This window comes from Syngnathus floridae, chromosome 8 (assembly GCF_059516105.1).
Source record: "Syngnathus floridae isolate MCC-2025c chromosome 8, RoL_Sflo_1.0, whole genome shotgun sequence".
Lineage (NCBI taxonomy): Eukaryota > Metazoa > Chordata > Actinopteri > Syngnathiformes > Syngnathidae > Syngnathus > Syngnathus floridae.
Window position 1 is genome coordinate 6148190 of NC_142420.1, and position 20222 is coordinate 6168411.

Consider the following 20222-nt stretch of genomic DNA (forward strand, 5'->3'; position numbering starts at 1 on the left):
AATTACTGGTTAAAAAAAAAAAAAAAAAAAAAAGCATGATCAGGTTGACGTTTGGCGAGTACCATGAGGTTTTGGGTGATAGTGATATCACGACAAACTTGTGACGATTATCAATACTAGAGGTTTTGACAAGTTAACTCAATTAACACATTTATCGCCGTTGCAACATTTCGTGGCGTCGTACCGTTTAGCGCGCTCACCACAAACAACGAGATGGAAATGTAGTCTTTTAAGATCAACTGGACCCACTATAATACATAGGAGCGCAGTATTTGTGAACTGCGTTTCCCAGAATGCTCATCGGCTACGCTCAACTTCCTGCTAGCGACGGACGCGTCTTGTAACCCTGACTTAGCTAACATTAACCGGTAATTTTGTCCGGGAGTGTGTGGCGACATAATGGGGGTGTCAGATTTACAATTTAATACAAACGGTAAGTATGACACTCTTATTAAATAAGTTTTTTTTTTGTTGCATCGAAAAATCTCCATTGATTTTGAATTCCACAGTTGGCTGACGTGTGTTTGTCGTTGTATGAGTCGCGTAATACTTGTTATTTGTTGTTGTAATGCCAAATAACAATGTTTTTTCTCAGCCTGTTTTAAATCATATTGTATTAAATTGCACATGGAGATGTAATAAGATTTTTGTAGACATGTTTAGACTAATCTCAAGCTGAAATCTTGTCAGCACTTTAACGTAAACAATTCTTTGCAATGAATCTACTTTAGTCGACGGCTAGCAAATAACTAACGACTATAACCTGCCGTTTACTAAACCCCAGTTAAGGATGAGGATATCATATGGTCAATAACTTCATGACATTCACATGGTGTTTAAGCATTGTTCATTGTTATATTTAATCCTTTTTTTTTTGCTCAAAAGGACCTGTGGTAGATCTTTCAGCTCAGGGTATGCGGAAGCTCGATCCCAGTTTCATCTGCTCTGAGGACACTCACACACTCATCCTGGACCAAAATCAAATCATGAAACTGGACCATTTGGAAAGGAACCCAGGCCTTCAGCAGGTGCGTAACTTGTCCCACTTTTGAACTAAATGCTGTGCTACATTTTTCATGTTGCATGTGTTTTCTTGCTCCTTTCATATTTAGCTGTCTGTAGCCAACAATCGCCTTGTCAGGATGATGGGTGTGTCTCAGCTCAAGGAGTTGCAAGTCCTCAATCTTCCCAACAACAGTATCGGCTACATCGAGGGACTGCGGGATCTACCCAACCTCAAGTGGCTCAACCTGTCAGGAAACGCAATTAAGGTTAAGCTTTTGTGACTTTTCTTACTGTTGTGATTGTGGGGAAAAAGTACTAATGGATAAAAACATTACTTTTCCTCTCCGATTCATATTTTAAGTGTGATTGTTTTCCCACAGGTTATTGAGCAGCTGAACAACTGTGTTTCTCTGCAACACTTGGATCTGTCAGATAATAGCATATTTAACATCGGGGATCTGAGCAAACTTGTGGCACTAAAGGTATGTATGGATATACAAGGTGGTTTAATAACATGTCTGTACTAGTTTTTTTTTGTCAAAATATATTCAAGTATAAACAAAAATTGCCTCAACTAGTTGCATGAAAGTCCTAAAAAGAAATTTTGCAGACACTTCTTCTGCATGGAAACAGCCTGACAACACTCCGCACTGTGCCTGCCAATCTCCCTGCCCATGTGTCGATCCTGTCGTTAGCATCTAATGAGATAACGGATCTCAATGAAGTAAGCCTTCCTCTTTCATTAGAAGTATGCAGAGATTTTACGTGGACTTTTACAGATACTCACATTTGTCCAAAGGTGGCACACCTGGCCTCCCTCCACAAACTGGAGCAGTTGTCCATTATGAACAACCCCTGTGTGATGCCAACCCCGTCGCTGCCGCACTACGACTACCGGCCCTATGTGATGAATTGGTGTCTGGGCCTGAAAGTTTTGGATGGCTTTGTGGTGTCTCAAAAAGAAGGGTCAGTACATTTTTGCCCTTTGGCTGTGTACAGAATTAAACAATGACATAATTCAAGCTCATGTTAAATAGGAGCTGCCACTCACCATTTTAAGTGCCTCTGGTTTTCAGCTGTTTGAGTTGGCTTTACTATTTTGTCTTGCTTTCTAGCAGAAGCTTGAAAGTTTTGCGCTGTCACTGACTGTTGTTTGAAACAGTTTTTATAAGTCCGCTGTACTTAAAGTGATTTTGCACAAATAATAAGACCCTTACTGCTAACAGAGACCTGGTACTCTGCAGCTGTGTGAATAAACATCCTTGGTTACTATCGAAAAAAAAAAAAATCTGTGTGTTTTGTAACCAATTCCAGACTGAAAGCGGAGTGGCTGTACAGTCAGGGAAAAGGCCGTTTCTTTCGACCGGGACAGCATGTTGAACTAGTTCAGTACCTGTCCACTGTTTGCCTCCGGACCACTTCGTCGCCCATGGTGATGACGGAAGATGCCAAATTGGAGAAGATCTTAAACAAGCAGAGGTAGAAACTCAAGTGCTGTGCTGTGTTTCTTGTGAGAAATTGAGTCGTCTGGATCAAAAATCATAAATTTCATGTGACTCACGGGTTCCTTTCCTGAGGTTTCACCAAATGCAGTTGTTAGAAGAAACCCGCGGGGAATGTCCAAGCCCTCCTCGGCCCACTCAACTAGCTGTGGAAGCAACAGACATTTTCCATACATCGCCACAAGGGGACACTGTACAGGCGCAGAAAATAACACCACCACCACTGCAAGCTGCTATTCTATCAGACCCAGAAAGAGGCAAGAAGAGGCTTTTTTGTCTTTTATATGAGCATATATTAATATATTGAACTCAGGTGTCCCTCCTGATGGACGGACCGATCTCGGGTGTTTATTTACTCAACTGCATAGAGTACCAGGTTTTATTTTTTTCTAACCTCAGGAATTCTTGAGTAAGTGGGGAGAAAACACTCATATTTGCTAATAATTAAAAAAATATTTTTTAAATATTGAAAACAGATCTGCAAACAGGCTAACCACAAGGCCCCTTCAAATAAAATTATAAATGCCTATAACATTTTTTGCACTTTCCACAGGGCGAGCAGTGCAGTTTAATACATGGATGAGCAACGACTCGACCAACACGTCGCTTCCATGTTTAAGCAGCCCACAGCTGGGAAAGGAGAACCTCCATTTGGAAGACGTGCAGACCGATGAGGACAAGCTCAACGAAAGCATGCTATCTTCCGAGTCCACCTTCATGCCCTTCGTACCCCACCTCGACCCACGGCCGCCGCACTCGGACAGTGAAGACGAGACGGAGACATTTGAAGCTGACTCGCTGGCCCCCATGCGCCCGACGTCCCCTCGCTGCATCCCCCCGCCAGAGCAGCACAATGAGGAAGACACTGTTGCGCCACATTTGGAAGCCGCAGAAGAAGAAACATTTTTACATTTGTCCAACAAGTCAGAGGGTGCAACAAGAGCAGCTGTTAAGATCCAGTCTTGGTGGAGGGGTTGGTACACTCGGTGTTGTCACCCCAAAGCCAGAGAGGTGCGCAGTGAGATCCGTCTGCGCAGGATGCAAGATCACATCATCTCCTTATCATCAAAATTTGACAGGTACATTCGATATATCCTCTTTATTGGACTTATATAGCTATATAGTGTGGGTATCATTTTTTATTTACTGACGGTTGGAAGACTTCCACTGAAATACATTTGCAGGGTGCAGAAGCAGTGTGAAGAGGAGAGATTACAAAGGATGGTTCAAGAGGAAGCGGTCAGGTTTCTATGGAAGCAGGTAAGCTGATTAACATACAAAAGTATGTCTTTGCGTTGAGTTATGTTTGTGAGTCTTGTGCTAAGAAACACCCCACCTGTCTGTCACAAGTGACAAGCGTATAACAGCTAGTCAATACCACACAAAACAATCAGATTTCAGGAATGTCACAAAATATTTTTTCACACCACTGCACACCTTCCGTTAGCACTCCTTCTTGTCAAACAGAACAGAAAGATGAACAGAAGTCCAATTTAATGGGGAATATCGATTTCAATCAAGAGTCGAGACACCAAAACCGAACAGCGCCGCAATATTTTTGACACATTGCTCCATGACCAAAAATTCCCCCCCAAAAAATCACGAGGTTGCCTTCAAAGCTGCATGACTGACACAGTTCTTTTTCTTTCTACCCAGGTCCAGTCCATGCAGCAGTGGAAGCAGTCTGTTGAGGAGCAGCTGGCCTGCCTCACTCATGTCTCCACTCCTCCCGGACCATGTCTGCCGGCTCTTCCTGCAGCTAGCTGCACTGCAAACCAAGTGGCCACGGAGGTCTCCTTGCCGGACTCTGGGTTCCAAATGACGAGTGACGAGCAGGCCACACTGGAGGACAGCCTGCTGAGCAGCGGGACTGCAGAGTCTGTGATGACTGTGCGAGCGCCCGACGGAGGTGTGGACAGCACGGACTGCAGCCTCCTGGAGCAGTACGCCACCTCGTTGCAGCAGAGGGAAGAGGAAGAGGAGGAAGCTGAGGAGGCGGTAACATCGCGGCCATCCTCATCGTTGCAAATCGAAGATGACCAGACAGATGTCCACTGAAAGAAACGGCATCATAAAAATGTTATATTTGCCCACGGAGGCATGACTGAAAACTGCACTTATATTTATTGTCTGTCACCCAAGAGAGTGAACGTTTGTTAGCTGAACACATTTTGCCGACAGCATATATTGTCTAGGGATATTTAGCTTGCTAAAGCTAGCTTTAGCTTCTATGACTATGAACACCAATAAATGGATCATATGCCTTTGTTCAAGAACACCAAGTTGTTTAGAAATGGTTAAATCAAATTTGTTCGTAAAAGTTTAACCTGAAATTTTAGCCAAAAGCCCAATATCCCAAACTTGTGAGTATTGTAGTGCATTTACTGTTGCATTGTTTCTTCTGCCTCTTTTGGTAATGGAATATCAACCTGGTCTCCTTGCTAATACACATACAAAGTAATTACACTGCAATAAAAAGCAGATAACTGCACATGTTCACCGGATGTGTCATTTCAAGGCAATACATTCACATAATGCATTCACATCCAAACTATAAATACAGTAGTACTGCCAAATTTGAATATTGGTTGACATTTAAAAAGATCCTAAAACTCTATTTTTACACGGGAAGCCAATGCAGCGATTTAAAAAAAAAATCGAGTAAAGTACTGATTGTGCTGGCCAGAAAACTCCATATGAAGTACGATTATTCCCAAACCCCCCTTTTCTTCTATGTATTTGTTTTCATTCAATAAATTGTTTCAATATTAAAAAATAAATAAAAAGAATAAAAGGGTTGGGGATAATGCGGAAGTTGCGAAGAGGAAGCAGCCAATCACAGCCGACGACAAGCAAACGCGTATGTCTTGATTGTTTTTTTAAACCGGGCCAGCGATGCGTCACACCGACAATTACGCAAATTGTGGACAAACCAATCGTGCTTTGGGACTAATATTTATTGGAATTTGGGTTTGAAAATGCATTTCTAAGATTTTTCAGGAACCCTGGGGCTTGTGTTTTGTCCCGAACCGAGCTGTGGGCTGGTCCGCTTGTGGATAGCGGACAGACATCAAGCTTGTGTAAGTTAATATTTTACATTAGCGGTGCTTTATTTGCTTGTGTATTTTAAAGATATATATGTTTATTTAGGAAAGAATAAGGCTGTAATGCTTTCTTTACCTCTTGTCAGTGTCGTCTGTAGGATGAATAAACACTACCTAATTCGGAGTTGTTTTTCTCTTGAGAGGGATAGGCGATATTTTTCAGATTAGAACTGATTTTTATTTTTATTTAGGAAAGATTTTGGTAGCACTAAACGATTTTTTCCCCTCCAAAACACAACACAGATTGCAAATCACGCACACTGCTCTTAACTAGATGATGACGAATTTCTGTTATGAACACATAAAATATCGATTCAACAATAACAAGAACGTGTACTGTAATATAAATGTGTTCAGACTTTAAATTATTGTCGTATTTATAATATAGATACAACGCTTACAAGGTAGACAAAATATTCATTGAAATGTCCAATGAACACGGGTAAAACAAAACAGATTTGTACAAACGTTAACAATTAAAATAAGAGCGCAAATAATAAAAAAAACAACAGCAACATTAAATTGAAAATAAATAATAGTAATAATAATAATAACCTTTGGGCAATAATAAGTTAATCATGCATTACACCAAGCAAGAAAAGAAAGACAAACAAACAAAACTTAAATTTAATTGAGCTCTATTTCCTCAGGTATGCAGTTTTGTATTCCATTTTTGTTTCAAACATGTTTGCAGTAAAGATATCAATCAATCAGTCAACCAACCAATCAATCAATCAATCAATCAATCAATCAATCAACCAATCAATCAATCAATCAATCAATCAATCAATTTCAAGCACAATGACATGTAAGGTCGATTCCATCCAGGTCATGGTGTTCCACAGTGAGAATCGGGGCTAATGGAGCCTCATCCTCAATATCAAAAATTAAGTGTTAATAGTGTCGTGTTATTTACAATATTTTTTGCCTACTCTGAGAAGTTCGATTGTGTGTTTCATATATATTTTTTGAATTTCCCCAGTATAGCAGCAAAATTCTTATTCTTCAGGTTAGTCATTGGGTTACTTCTTGGTTTCTGGAAAATTAAAGTTGAACATGTGAAGCCAATTTCATTTGAGGAAAGACGATTGTTGTTTTATTGAAGCAGACACTCTCTCTCCGATGTGTTCAAGGTTACGTGATGACATCATCATTACTGCAGGGGCAGCGAATGAACGCTATCAAAGCGTTCATGAAGTCTGGAAATGTTTTGAAATATGGCCTCATCATTGTCACCCTGTTTGGCCTCATCTTCCTGTTGAACAACATTACCAATGGGGAGGTGAGAGAAGTTAAATATTTTTTTTTGCACACTATACTGTCACCTGAGGATCTGTTTTGTGAATGGGTCCTTGAGATTATTTTTCATATATGTCATCCCTTTAGAACTGGAAGTACCACACAATGTCAGCCCTGTACAAGTTCCAGAGCCGGATCCAGTCACTCACTTATAGAAGCCTCCCAACATTTCACCACAATCACAGCTTCTGTTCACATCTGGGTCAGCCGCCGTCATTGATAGAAGAGCTGGAGGAGCGGGACTTGTTGGACCTCATTGCCGGGCCCCAGCAGCCATCTAGCTCTACAATACCCACCCTCTGTCAGACAAGTGACCCGGCCCACAGCCTGTTTACAATCATCCCCTCCAAAAACAACCAGCGTTGGTACGTGGGTGACCAGCTGGAGGTGCTGGTCCACCTGCACGACTTCAAGGGCCGACCCAAGCGCTACGGTGGCGATTTGCTGTTGGCCCGGTTGCACTCCCCAAAATACAAAGCGGGTGTGGCTGGGCAAGTACTGGACCACAACAACGGACTTTATACCGCTCGATTCCCGCTGCTGTGGGAGGGCCCGGCTCAGGTCGAGGTCACGATGGTGCATTCGAGCGAGGCCGTCGCCGTGCTGCGGCGACTGAGAGAGCAACGGCCCGATCGAGTGTTCTTCGTCAGCCTCTATCGCCACGGCCTTCTTTCTGAGAGCACAGTGTGCAACATGTGCCTGCCGCAGGACCAGGGGGAGTTGTGCAACTACACGGACCCTTACTCCGGCGAGCCGTGGTATTGTTACAAGCCTAAAATGCTCAGCTGCGATGCCCGAATCAATCATGCCAAGGGAGGCTACCTCAAAAACATCATCACCAAGAAGGAAGCTTTGCTCTTCCAGAGGTTCGTATATATGACAAGCGCTGTTCTTAATGTATTTCTTGCCATTGAGACCCAAATCAGGTTTAGTTTTTGGTCAAATTCATCCCAATCTGTTGACCCCAATCTCTGGTGGGAACACCTTAAATGATAGAAGGATATGAGATTCTACGCTGTTTCTCATTCATTTTTTTGTTCCACCTTTTGAAATCAACTTTTTTTTTTACATCAGTGGGGTCAATGTCAAAGTTCCCATCCACGCTTCCACAACGGACACCATCGTCGTGATGCCTTCGAGGAAAGGTACTGCCAACCGTGTCAATAATAAATCACTTTTTTTGGAGTATGGAAATTTATTTGCATGATTGTATCTGCCATCACTGTAGAAAATGACAGGCAAAAACCAGATCCGGTGAAGCTGCCGACTTCTGGGTACTACTACCAGGACTCGTGGAGGCCGTTGGGTGGTGTCAATATGCGGCAGTTTGACAGAGGTTCTGATATCACTCAGTGTTTGACCAACAAGTTGGTTTACATGTACGGCGACTCCACTGTGCGCCAGTGGTTCGAGTACCTCCTCAGTGTGCTTCCAGGTCAGTGACTCCGTCTCATAGCGTTGTGACGTCTTGGCTTGGGTTGGGTGGTAGACAGGGATGAAAATGTCTTCACAGTCTTTACTTGAGTGATTACAGATACTTCTGTGCACGCTTGTGTATTCTGGATTTAATTACGATTACTTGTAAACGTTATAGTACTTTCCACTATTTAAGTTTATTTTATATGTTTCTTTTTTTATACAATATAGTATCTATACTGTGCTGCCCATACCCATGGAAGTGCTCTTGTGAAGATCCTGAATCCTCAGTAGCTTCTGACCACTTGTTCCCTCTTACGTAGCTCTGTTGTGTTCTCCGCGGCAGAGATGAAAGAATTCGAGCTGCAGAGTCCAAAAAAGGTGGGACCCTTAATGGCAGTGGACAGCACCCACAATATTCTGCTGGAGTACCGCTGCCACGGGCCACCCATCCGCTTCTCCACCGTCATGACCAGCGAGTTGCGCTACATCGCCAACGAGCTGGACGGCCTGACCGGCGGGCCTGACACGGTGGTGGCCCTCAGCGTCTGGTCTCACTTCAGTACCTTCCCCGTGGAGGTGTACATACGCCGCCTGCGGCATATTCGCAAGGCGGTAGTCCGACTCCTGGACCGGGCGCCGGGGACAGTGGTGGTGATCCGCACAGCCAACCCTCAGGCTCTGGAGCGAGACGTCAGCCTGTACAACAGCGACTGGTTTTCGCTGCAGCTGGACACGGTGCTGCGCGCCATGTTCGAAGGTCTCGACGTTTGGCTGGTGGACGCTTGGCAGATGTGTGTCGCGCACCACCAACCTCACAACCTGCACCCCCCTAGGTCCATTGTCAAGAACATGGTAGACATGATGTTGTCCTACGTCTGTCGAGATGGAACCAGAAATATTGTGTGAACGAGTATTGGGCCTCACTGAAAAGAAAGTTGTAATTGAAGGAGACGTGGGGACAAGCGGTATAGAAAATGGATGGATGGATTTCCTCCTCTTTTTAACTTCATAAAGGGAGCAGAATGTATTGGACATATTTGCCTCTGCAGAAGAATGACTTGAATTACATTACATACGTATTAAAGTTACAAAGTTTGGCATACACTAATTTGAAATCAGAGAACGTAGTAGTATTGCTGTAATAAACAGCCCAGCAACATCCTGCAGAAAAAACAAGTTCATATTTGTGCCATATAGTATTTATGTAGTCGGCGGTCACAATGGAAAAACAGACTGCCGGCTAACGTGGCAAACGGACTTTTCTTTCTCATGTTTTGCTATTTTCTTCCTTTTTCTTACTTGTGATGAAAGCGTCCGCCCCATCCTAGGGCAAAAAAACTCAGTCTTGTTCGGTTTGTTGCACTGAATGGAACTTGAATATGTCTAGTCACTAGCCAGTTGAGTATATATGTGGAATCCAAACACTGGAGAAGCCATTCTTTGCCACGTGCTGCCTCATTCTCATCAGAGTGAACGCTGCTGATTGCACAAACTGCTTCACACCACTATGTGACTTTTCCTCGCCCCCATTTTTAACACTTCAGCCTTTGCTTTTTTTGGTCTGTGTTCAAGCCGTCTCCGTTCTTTGTTTACAAATAACAGTGAGCCATTCTAGGAACACTTTCCAGACTTGAAATTAACGCAATATATAAATAATATAAAAACTTTTTTTTTATTAATTCTGCTTTTCCCACATGCTGCATATCCACTTAAATTTAGTACAAGAACTTTTTCAAAACACATAAGTACAGAAAAAGGGTCACTGATTCAAATGATCAACTCTAAAGAAGCCTGATAACGATCCTGATCATTTAATCCGGTGTGTCAGAGGAGGGAGACATTGAAAACATGCAGGACAGCGCCCCCCAACGACCGGGTTTGAACACCTGTGGCAGAAGCTATGGAATTCCATAGACAGTTGCTTTCTTGTGAGGGGTGACCTAAATTATGAATATATATATATAAAAAAAAAAATAAAGAATTTGGATTGATTGACTTCATTTCAAATGTCCTCCTTTGAATTTATTTTTTTTGTGTTGTTTTTGCACATCTAAACATATCAGCATCGTAGATGGCTGATATTTTGACATAGTATGTATCTGATGTTATATAAAGGTTGTTAGATGTTAGCGTTTCCATTTTATCCATGGTTTATAACAAAGATTAAAAAAAATCTATGTATTGGAGGTGATTGTTTTTCACAAGAAAATGTACATCCAGTACATGGAGCTAAACTTTGGATTTTTTCATAAAAAGATGGAATGTAATAGAACACTCACACTCTCATGGGAGCGTCAGTGTCTTAGATTGAATTTCCGAACACACCCTTTGTGTCACTCCATGGACGTCCTGCCTAATGGGTGAGGTTACATCTTCATTGGAGCCAGCATAATTCTGGGACCGAAGGACCAGGTAAGGCGGTTAGGGGATATCATCATAACTGGGGCGGCGACACATAACGGAGACTATGAAAATCTCGATCGCCATGTCTCTGAATGTTCGGAAATATATCCTCATCATTCTCAGCCTATATGGCCTCATCTTCCTGATGAAAAATAATACCCTTGGTGAGGTGAGAGAAATTTGTTCAAGTTTTTTTTGTGTGTGTGTGCTGAAGATGTACTCGTGGGCTTACTTACCTTGTAACGTGTAACTTTCTTTAGAGAAAACATATTGTAAGTGCTTGGACAAAACATGTTTTATTTTTCACGGGGATTGAATGAAACTCCTATAAGGCACAGTCAAACACAAGGCCCTGCGGCCCGATCCTCCCTACACAATTGAAATGTGGTGAGAAAAAAAATAGCTTGACACCTCTGTATGATGTACGTATGAATGTCATCATCCTACAAATGGAAGAAAAGTGAAGAACTTCTGCCAGGAAGTACAGTGGTAGAAGAACGGTAGTCATCACTTCTGCAATCTAAATTATCTGCTGATAGTCAAACTATCATGGAAAGTCCAAGTCAAAGTCTGCTTTATTGTCAATTTCTTCACATGCCAAGACACACAAAGAGATCAAAATTACGTTCCCACTATCTCACGGTGACAAGACATAGATCACAATGAACATACAAGTAAACATCACAAGAAATTAAAACAAGAAGGCACAAACCAGCAAAACCGGAAACTTTAAGATAATCCCCCCCTCCCATGGGGCATTTTTGTGGTGCTTCCATCTCGTCATTTGACGAGGTTACTTCCCAGTTGATGACAGTCAGACAGGTCGAAGTCACTGTGAAAATGTGCCTCGGCTATAGGAAATGTATCTTCATCGTTCTCACCCTGTTCGGTCTCATCTTCTTCCAGCACAATATCAGCAACGTGGAGGTGAGAGAAGCTTGTTCAACTTTTTTTTAGGAGGGTGGGGGCGTAACCTGTATGTTTAATTTCACATAACCTGTCAAAATGTGAGCAAAATCCATTTATCTAAATTTAGATAAGAGTCAAACCCATTGGAATACCTATTTAGTATAGTCTATGGCCTTTGGAGGACTAAATAAATCCATTTATAAACACTATGATTTTTCAACTTGGAAAAGGCTCTTGAAGACATTTCATATCAAGAAAGGTGGAGAGTTGCCAGATGAATTTACTCCTCTTAGTTATTCACTTGTGAACATCCACAAACATTAAAAACTGAACGCATCTATTGACGTCTAAAACATATTCGTCCCTTAGCTAAAGTAACGTCATGACTGAAAGACTTTTTGCAGCGTCTCCTTTAAACGTGATGCCTTCTCAGAAGACAAGTCACAACTTTGTTTATCACCCAGGCTTCTCTGGTCTGTTACAGTTTAGATGTTTCGAAACTTCATGACCAGGACACTGAAAAATTCTCACCGTGGCTGGGTACACAACTGTTATTCACTTATATAATTGGACAATGGTTAACTGTAATTTTCTGCATGCATCACTGGCATAAAGAGATGAACAAAAATACATTATTTGTTAGAAATAGATATTTTTCCAACCAATTTCATATCAATGGGGACTTTTTTGCAGTACACTTGATCATCTTTTGGTGCACACTGAACAGTTGTTAATTACTGGGATAAAATGATCCGTGGTTAAAATGTTATCATATTTTCATAACATGTCATCTTTTCAGAGTTGGAAGAATCACTTGGTGTCCGCACTGTATAAGTTCCAAAACCACATCCAGCCGTCCAACCTCTCTGAAACCCACCAGGCGTTTCATCACAAGCGCACCCCTTACTGTCCACATCTGGCCCAGCCACTGTCACCTAAAGAAGAGCTGGAAGAACGCAACTTGTTGGACCTCATCGCCTGGCCCAAGCCGCCCTTTGGCTCCGAAGCACCCAACTTGTCGCAGACAAGTCACCCGATACATAGTCACTTCACATTTGTCAATGCCAAAAACTGGTCCGTGGGCGACCAGCTGGAAGTGCAGGTCCAACTACGGGACTTCAAGGGCCGACCCAAGCGCTACGGCGGCGATTTGCTGTTGGCCAGGTTGCACTCCCCAAAATACAGGGCGGGTGTTGCCGGGGAGGTGCTGGACCACAAGAACGGACTTTATTCCGCTCGATTCCCGCTGCTGTGGGAGGGCTCGGCTCAGGTTGACGTCGTGATGGTCCACTCGAGCGAGGCTGTCGCCGTGCTGCACAGGCTGAGAGAGAAACGACCCGATCGGCTTTACTTCTCCAGCATCTTTGGCCAAGGTAATCATTCTGAGAAGATGGTGTGCAACATGTGTCTGCCGCCAGACCAGGGGCCACTCTGCAACTTTACGGACCTTCACACCGGCGACCCTTGGTATTGCTACAAGCCCAAAATGCTCAGCTGCGACACCAGAAACAACTACGTCCTCGAAGGCTCCCTCGAAAACATCATCAACAGCAAGGAAGAGTTGCTCTTTCAAAGGTTTGCACACTCAATGATTTTTTGACATGAACTCAAGAACACATTTAAAATAATGGACCCACATATTCCAAATGAGATACTTTTGAATGTCATAGAAGAATGAGAGTTTTTGGCGGCTGGTGCTGTTGGAGCAGCGTGACCTCTGTATTTCTGTTCTAACCATTGTGCTCATTTTTCTCACATCAGTGGCGTGAACCTTAAAGTTCCAATCCATGCTTCCGCATCGAATGCCATCATCGTGCTTCCTTCCAGGAAAGGTACTGTTGATCTTCAGAGTCATGATTTTTTTGAAGGGGGTGGTGGTGATTTTTCACAACATTTTGCCTGCCATCAATGTAGGAGACAGCACTCAAAAACTGGACCACGCAAAGGTGGCAACGTCTGGATACTATTACAAGGACATTTGGAGGTCATTGGGTGGTGTAACCAAGCGCCAGTTTGATGCTGCGTCCATCACTCAGTGTTTGACCAACAAGTTGGTCTACATGTACGGTGACTCGACCATGCGCCAGTGGTACGAGTACCTCGTCACTGTGATTCCAGGTTTGTGCCTCTCATTGCAGTACAAAATGGGTGACTTGTTGAGGGAATCAAATAATACAATTTGGTTGCTCGTAATCACTTGGGTTTTTTTGTGTGTACTTGTATTGCACTTTGCCCTGCAGGGATAAAAGAATTCAAGCAGGAGGGTGGAGTAAAAGTGGGGCCCTTCATGGCCATGGACCTCACCCACAAAATTGTGCTCAGGTTTCGTTTCCACGGCCCACCCATCGTCACCCGCACCACCTTGATGGCACACAAGTTGCGCTACATTGCCAACGAGCTGGACGGCCTGACCGGCGGTCCCGACACGGTGGTGGCGCTCAGCGTCTGGGCTCACTTCGCCCCCTTCCCCGTGGAGGTGTACCACCACCGCCTCCGGCAGATCCGCAAGGCGGTGGTGCGACTTCTGGACCGGGCGCCTGGGACGGTGGTGGTGGTCCGCACGCCCAACCCTCGAGCTCAAGATCGGGACCTCAGCCTAAAGTTCAGTGACTGGTTTTCGCTGCAGCTGGACACGGTGCTGCGCGCCATGTTCGAGGGTCTTGACGTTTTGCTGGTGGACGCTTGGCAGATGTGTGTGGCGCACCACCAACCTCACGCAATCCACCCTCCTAGGGCCATTGTGAAAAACATGGTAGACATGATGTTGTCCCACGTTTGTCGTGACAGAACCAAGAAGACTGAATGATATTTATAAATCAAACTAGGTGAAGTACAAACCAGTTTATGGCCTGACTGACAAGGAGAAAACACGCACACACAAACACACATGCCCTCTTTGACTTTGTTAGTATTGACGGGCCTCAGAGATTTGTCTAAAGCAACAGAACTTGGAATGTGGTTATTTGTTAGACCAGAGGTCGGCAACTCGCGGCTCCGGAGCCGCATGCGGCTCTCTAGCCCGCCCCCTAGCGGCTCCCTGGAGTTTTTGCAAAAATGCGTGAAAATAGAAAAATACGTTTTTTTTTTTTTTTGTTGGTGGTGGTTTTTTAAATATGTTTTTTAGAGTGTGATCATAACTCGAGAATTTTTATGCTTCAAAAATGTATGTAGTTGTAAATATATTAAAAATACCAAATTTAAGAATGACGCCAAATAGCAAAATGGCGTCATAGCCAGCGACACGGCACAGGTGAGTTGTAAACAAACAGGTGTGTGAGTGATGGGCCATGGATTCAAAAGGCAAAAAGAGAAAGATTGCTGATGAGAACAGAGGCTTTAAGAAAGAATGGACTGAACTTTATGCTTTCATTGCCACTGCTGAAGCATTGCCTGCATGTTTGATTTGCAATGAGAAGTTGTTGAATAACAAGAAGAGGAATTTGGAGCGACATTTTCAGCTAAAGCATGCTAAATTTGCTTCCGATCATTCATTAAACTATTTTAATAGTAGGCATACAACTTATGTATTGACAGGCTATGTTGCATTATAAAGGCTGTGATTTTTGCAGCTCCAGACAGTTATGTTGTGTGTGTGTGTGTGTGTGGGGGGGGGGGCAATATGGGTCTTTGAACATTTTGGGTTGCCGAACCCTGTCCTATGGCGGAGGGCCTATGCAACTATATGAACTATTCCAGTCAGTAACATGACTTGTCTCAGCTTTTCAGCAAAATCATCAATTATATCATCATCCAAAACCTGTTGTGCTTATTGATGCTGATGAGAGCAACAGCGTATTTTTGTTAGTTTATACATACTTCTATACTTTTCATACTGTTATACGTATCATGTCAATCAATGTGTTCATATTTCTATTAATTTATATCATTTGTAATGTCAATCAATGTGTAAATACTCTTTATTAATTTATACACACAAAGTTATTCAATCAAAACACTGACACAGCACACATTTCCTTTACACATAAGGCACAGCTCAGTAACTCCATGACACAGATACAAAACATTCAGTCAATAACAGGACATTCAGGTGATAACAGAAGAAATGTCTGCCTTATGAGGATATCTTTCCTTCTTTTCCCCTCTCCCTTTTCTTCCTTGTTCCTGTTTGTGGACACTATAAAGCCTTCATCAGAGTGTACAAGCCGAAACATGTCAGGTAATGCAACCTAAATATCTGGTTTGTGATAAAAGAACCCGTTAAATAATTGACAAGCGAAAACAAAATACTATTACTAATACATACTATTATGACAAGTGAAAAATTAAACAAAGTACCAAACTGAACACATTTATTTTGAACCTAAAGGAACGTTTCATACAATTACAATTTGACTCCATAACCGGTCGCCTCGCGAGGCTATTCCCGTTCCATAAAGCCAGGTTTGGTCGGTGTGTCATTCGAAGAATCAATTCTGTTTGTTTATTGACTTTATAGTTTAATTAAGCGCCGTGAAAACATTAACCATTGAAAATGACACTACCTTTTTTATGGTGTGTTGCTCTTCGACTCTTATCGACGTGCTCTCTGAGGGTGAAGATTAGACATGCCTAAATTGAGCATACAGATAAGTGGATTTTTTTTTTTTTTTGTCAGTGTACATAAATCACAGCTGAAGCGGCTCGCTAAATAAGATCGATCACATTCAGCCACATTTTCAATTGCTGGCTCTCGTTCCCGGTCAAGTCGGGACAAATGTAAGACAACATCATGTCTACCATATTTTTGACAATGACCCCAGGAGGGTGCAGGTCGTAAGGTTGGTGGTGCGCGACGCACATCTGCCAAGCGTCCACCAGCAAAACGTCAATACCCTCGAACATGGCGCGCAGCACCGTGTCCATCTGCAGCGAAAACCAATCACTGAAGTTTAAGACGAGGTCCCGTTTTTGTGCTCGAGGGTTGGGCGTGCGGATCACGATCACCGTCCCAGGCGCCCGGTCCAGAAGTCGCACCACCGCCTTGCGGATCTGCCGGAGGCGGTGTAGGTACATCTCCAGGGGGAAGGGGGCGAAGTCAGCCCAGAGGCTGAGCGCCACCACCGTGTCGGGACCGCCGGTCAGGCCGTCCAGCTCGTTGGCGATGTAGCGCAACTTGCGTGCCATCACGGCGGTGCGGCTGACGATGGGTGGGCCGTGGAAACGAAACTTGAGCAGAATATTGTGCGTGAGGTCTATGGCCATGAAGGGCCCCACTTTTACTCCACCCTCCTGGTTGAATTCTTTTATCCCTGCAGGGCAGAGTGCAGTAAAATTACACATCCAAAAAACAAGTGATCACGAGCAACCAAATTGTATTATTTGATTCCCTCAACAAGTCACCCATTTTGTACTGCAATGAGAGGCACAAACCTGGAATCACAGTGACGAGGTACTCGTACCACTGGCGCATGGTCGAGTCACCGTACATGTAGACCGATTTGTTGGTCAAACACTGGGTGACGGACGCACTATCAAACTGGCGCTTGGTCACGCCACCCAATGACCTCCAAACGTCCCGGTGGAAGTATCCAGACGTTGCCACCTTTGCGTGGTCCGGGTTTGGAGTGCTGTCTCCTGCATTGATGGCAGGCAAAATGTTGTGAAAAATTACCACCGCCCCCTTCAAAAAAATCATTACTCTGAAGATCAACAGTACCATTCGTGAAAGGAAGCACGATGATGGCATTCGATGGGTAAGCAGGGATCGGAACGTTGAGGTTTATGCCACTGATGTGAGAAAAATGAGCACAATGGTTAGAACAGAAATACAGAGGTCGGTCGCGCTGCTCCAACAGTACCAGCTGCCAAAAACTCTCATTCTTCTATGACACTCAAAAGTATCTCATTTGGAATATGTGGGTCCATTATTTCAAATGTGTTCTTGAGTTCATGTCAAAAAATCATTGAGTGTGCAAACCTTAGAAAGAAAAACGCTTCCTTGCTGTCGATGATGTTATCAGGGGAGCCTTCGAGGACGTAGCTGTTTCGGGTGTAGCAGCTGAGCATTTTGGGCTTGTAGCAAAACCACGGGTCGCCGGTGTGAAGGTCCGTGAAATTGCACAGTGGCCCCTGGTCTGGCGGCAGACACATGTTGCACACCATCTTCTCAGAATGACTACCTTGGCCAAAGATGCTGGAGAAGTACACCCGATCGGGCCGTTGCTCTCTCAGTCGCCGCAGCACGGCGACGGCCTCGCTCGAATGCACCATCGTGACCTTAACCTGAGCCGGGCCCTCCCACAGCAGCGGGAATAGAGCGGAATAAATTCCGTTGTTGTGGTCCAGCACCTGCCCGGCCACACCTGCCCCGTATTTTGGCGAGCGCAAACTGGCCAACAGCAAATCGCCGCCGTAGCGCTTGGGTCGGCCGTTGAAGTCCCGCATTAGGATGTTCACTTCCAGCTGGTCGCCCACGAACCAGTTTTTGTCATTGCCAATAGAGAAGTGACTATGGAACGGGTCACTTGTCTGGGAGAACTCAAGTGCTTCGGAGCCAGAGGGCGGCTTGGGCCAGGCGATGAGGTCCAACAAGTTGCGTTCCTCCAGCTCTTCTTCAGGTGACAGTAGCTGGGCCAGATGTGGACAGTAAGTGGTGTGCTTGTGGTGAAACGCTTGGTGGGTTTCAGAGATGTTGGATGGCTGGATCTGTGTCTGGTCCTTGCACAGTTCTGACACCAAGTGATTCTTCCAAATCTGAAAAGATGACACGTTATGAAAATATGATTAACCGCGGATCATTTTATCCCAGTCATTAACAACTGTTGTAGTGTGTCACAAAAAATGGTCAAGTGTACTGCAAAAAAGTTGGCATTCATATGTAATTGGTTGAAAAAATATTTATTTCTGACAAATAATGTATTTTTGCTCATCTCTTTATGCGGGTGATGCATGCAGAAAATCACAGTTAACCATTGTCCAATTATATAAGTGAATAACAGTTGTGTACCCAGCCACGGTGAGAATTTTTCAGTGTCCTGGTCATGAAGTTTCGAAACATCTAAACTGTAACAGACCAGAGAAGCCTGGGTGATAAACAAAGTTGCGACTTGTCTTCTGAGAAGGCATCACGTTTAAAGGAGACGCTGCAAAAAGTCTTTCAGTCATTACGTTACTTTAGCTAAGGGACGAATATGTTTTAGACGTCAATAGATGCGTTCAGTTTTTAATGTTTGTGGATGTTCACAAGTGAATAACTAAGACGAGTAAATTCATCTGGCAACTCTCCACCTTTATTGATATGAAATGTCTTCAAGGGCCTTTTCCAAGTTGAAAGATCATAGTCACTATGATCACTATGACATAGTGTTTGTTCAAGTTCAAGTTTACTTTATTGTCAAAAATTCTATGTAACAGGGTTAGCACAGAAGTTTGAAATTGCGTTTGACCAGTCTCCAATGTGCAGTTTAACTAAAAACATTTAAATAAGACATTAACATAAGACATAAGTCTTCAAGAGCCTTTTCCAAGTTGAAAGATCATAGTCACTATGATCACTATGACATAGTGTTTATACATGGATATATTTAGTATACTAAATAGGTATTCCAATGGGTTTGACTTTTATCTAAATTTAGATAAATGGGTTTTGCTCGCATTTTGACAGGTTATGTGAAATTAAACATACAGGTTTAAAAAAAAAAAGTTGAACAAGCTTCTCTCACCTCCACATTGATGATATTGTCCAGCAAGAAGATGAGCTCGAACAGGGTGGAAACGATGCGGATAAGTTTCCTATACCTGAGCCACATTTTCACAGTGACTTCGACCTGTCTGACTATCATCAACCGGGACCTAACTTCGTCAAACGAGCGAGACGGAAGCGTCCCAAACATAAACCGTGGGGGGGGGGGGTGTATCTTTAAATTTCCGCTCTTTTTGGCACTACGTAAAGACACGTCAGACTGTTTGAAATGACCACAATGTTTCTTTCTTCATTAGGGGGTATTATAGAAAAAGTTTAATTGTACAAGAGTTATCCCATATTTATTTAATATAACTGTGTGTTGTGTTCGATAGTTTGGCAAGAAAAGAAATTAAGCAAAAGAAAGTCTAGTTACATTGAAAACGGCAGATCGAGATATCCCACTAACCACCAGAGGCGGCGGTCCTGGCTACTTTTGCACCCTGGGCAAATCAAAACCATCCATTGCCATTTAATCCCCATGAAAAATAAAACACGTTTTGTCCGAGCACTTACAGTATGTTTTCTCTAAAGAAAGTTACACGTTACAGGGTAAGTAAGCCCACGAGTACATCTTCAGCACACACAGTTGTTGTTTTTTTGTTGGTGGTGGTTTTTTAAATATGGTTTTTAGAGGGTGATCATAACGCAACAATTTTTATGCTTTAAAAATGTATGTAGTTGTAAATATATTAAAAATACCAAATTTAAGAATGACGCCAAATAGCAAAATTGCGTCATAGCCAGCGACACGGCACAGGTGAGTTGTAAACAAACAGGTGTGTGAGTGATGGGCCATGGATTCAAAAGGCAAAAAGAGAAAGATTGCTGATGAGAACAGAGGCTTTAAGAAAGAATGGACTGAACTTTATGCTTTCATTGCCAATGCTGAAGCATTGC

The 20222-nt window shown here is 43.3% G+C and overlaps 4 protein-coding genes across 4 annotated transcripts; 3 read left to right on the forward strand and 1 right to left on the reverse strand.

Annotated features, from left to right (window-relative positions):
* Nucleotides 1–235: 235 nt before the first annotated feature.
* Nucleotides 236–5004, forward strand: cep97 (centrosomal protein 97). Its single transcript, XM_088382955.1, has 11 exons — nucleotides 236–433; nucleotides 886–1028; nucleotides 1113–1271; nucleotides 1386–1487; nucleotides 1616–1729; nucleotides 1805–1971; nucleotides 2320–2484; nucleotides 2583–2764; nucleotides 3061–3586; nucleotides 3692–3767; nucleotides 4164–5004. The coding sequence occupies exons 1-11, from the start codon at nucleotides 400–402 to the stop codon at nucleotides 4563–4565; spliced, it is 2070 nt and encodes a 689-aa protein (XP_088239081.1). The 5' UTR covers nucleotides 236–399; the 3' UTR covers nucleotides 4566–5004.
* Nucleotides 5005–5294: 290 nt separating this feature from the next.
* Nucleotides 5295–9437, forward strand: LOC148394200 (NXPE family member 3-like). Its single transcript, XM_088382956.1, has 6 exons — nucleotides 5295–5587; nucleotides 6745–6893; nucleotides 6998–7776; nucleotides 7985–8055; nucleotides 8139–8345; nucleotides 8673–9437. The coding sequence occupies exons 2-6, from the start codon at nucleotides 6753–6755 to the stop codon at nucleotides 9233–9235; spliced, it is 1761 nt and encodes a 586-aa protein (XP_088239082.1). The 5' UTR covers nucleotides 5295–5587; nucleotides 6745–6752; the 3' UTR covers nucleotides 9236–9437.
* Nucleotides 9438–11540: 2103 nt separating this feature from the next.
* LOC148394201 (NXPE family member 3-like) lies at nucleotides 11541–15231 on the forward strand. The gene is made up of 5 exons (XM_088383277.1): nucleotides 11541–11659; nucleotides 12441–13216; nucleotides 13403–13473; nucleotides 13556–13759; nucleotides 13882–15231. Exons 1-5 carry the CDS (start codon nucleotides 11573–11575, stop codon nucleotides 14445–14447), a joined length of 1704 nt encoding a protein of 567 aa, XP_088239403.1. The 5' UTR covers nucleotides 11541–11572; the 3' UTR covers nucleotides 14448–15231.
* A 309-nt stretch (nucleotides 15232–15540) lies between these two features.
* On the reverse strand, nucleotides 15541–19472 carry LOC148394202 (NXPE family member 3-like). Its single transcript, XM_088383276.1, has 5 exons — nucleotides 19303–19472; nucleotides 17559–18334; nucleotides 17298–17368; nucleotides 17012–17215; nucleotides 15541–16890 (listed from the first exon to the last, which is right to left on the reverse strand). The coding sequence occupies exons 1-5, from the start codon at nucleotides 19420–19422 to the stop codon at nucleotides 16286–16288; spliced, it is 1776 nt and encodes a 591-aa protein (XP_088239402.1). The 5' UTR covers nucleotides 19423–19472; the 3' UTR covers nucleotides 15541–16285.
* Between the last annotated feature and the right edge of the window lie 750 nt (nucleotides 19473–20222).

Excerpts from the sequence above, each read along its gene's own strand:
- cep97 (XM_088382955.1), top strand. The coding sequence starts at position 400 with ATGGGGGTGTCAGATTTACAATTTAATACAAACG. Across the intron at positions 1,272-1,385 it reads TGTCAGGAAACGCAATTAAG|GTTATTGAGCAGCTGAACAA; the intron begins GTTAAGCTTTTG and ends GTTTTCCCACAG. Across the intron at positions 2,485-2,582 it reads AAGATCTTAAACAAGCAGAG|GTTTCACCAAATGCAGTTGT; the intron begins GTAGAAACTCAA and ends TCCTTTCCTGAG.
- LOC148394200 (XM_088382956.1), top strand. The coding sequence starts at position 6,753 with ATGACATCATCATTACTGCAGGGGCAGCGAATGAACGCTATCAAAGCG. Across the intron at positions 7,777-7,984 it reads GAAGCTTTGCTCTTCCAGAG|TGGGGTCAATGTCAAAGTTC; the intron begins GTTCGTATATAT and ends TTTTTACATCAG. Across the intron at positions 8,346-8,672 it reads CCTCCTCAGTGTGCTTCCAG|AGATGAAAGAATTCGAGCTG; the intron begins GTCAGTGACTCC and ends TCTCCGCGGCAG.
- LOC148394201 (XM_088383277.1), top strand. The coding sequence starts at position 11,573 with ATGTGCCTCGGCTATAGGAAATGTATCTTCATCGTTCTCACCCTGTTC. Across the intron at positions 13,474-13,555 it reads CGTGCTTCCTTCCAGGAAAG|GAGACAGCACTCAAAAACTG; the intron begins GTACTGTTGATC and ends CCATCAATGTAG. Across the intron at positions 13,760-13,881 it reads CCTCGTCACTGTGATTCCAG|GGATAAAAGAATTCAAGCAG; the intron begins GTTTGTGCCTCT and ends TTTGCCCTGCAG.
- LOC148394202 (XM_088383276.1), bottom strand. The coding sequence starts at position 19,422 with ATGATAGTCAGACAGGTCGAAGTCACTGTGAAAATGTGGCTCAGGTAT. Across the intron at positions 17,216-17,297 it reads CGTGCTTCCTTTCACGAATG|GAGACAGCACTCCAAACCCG; the intron begins GTACTGTTGATC and ends CCATCAATGCAG. Across the intron at positions 16,891-17,011 it reads CCTCGTCACTGTGATTCCAG|GGATAAAAGAATTCAACCAG; the intron begins GTTTGTGCCTCT and ends TCTGCCCTGCAG.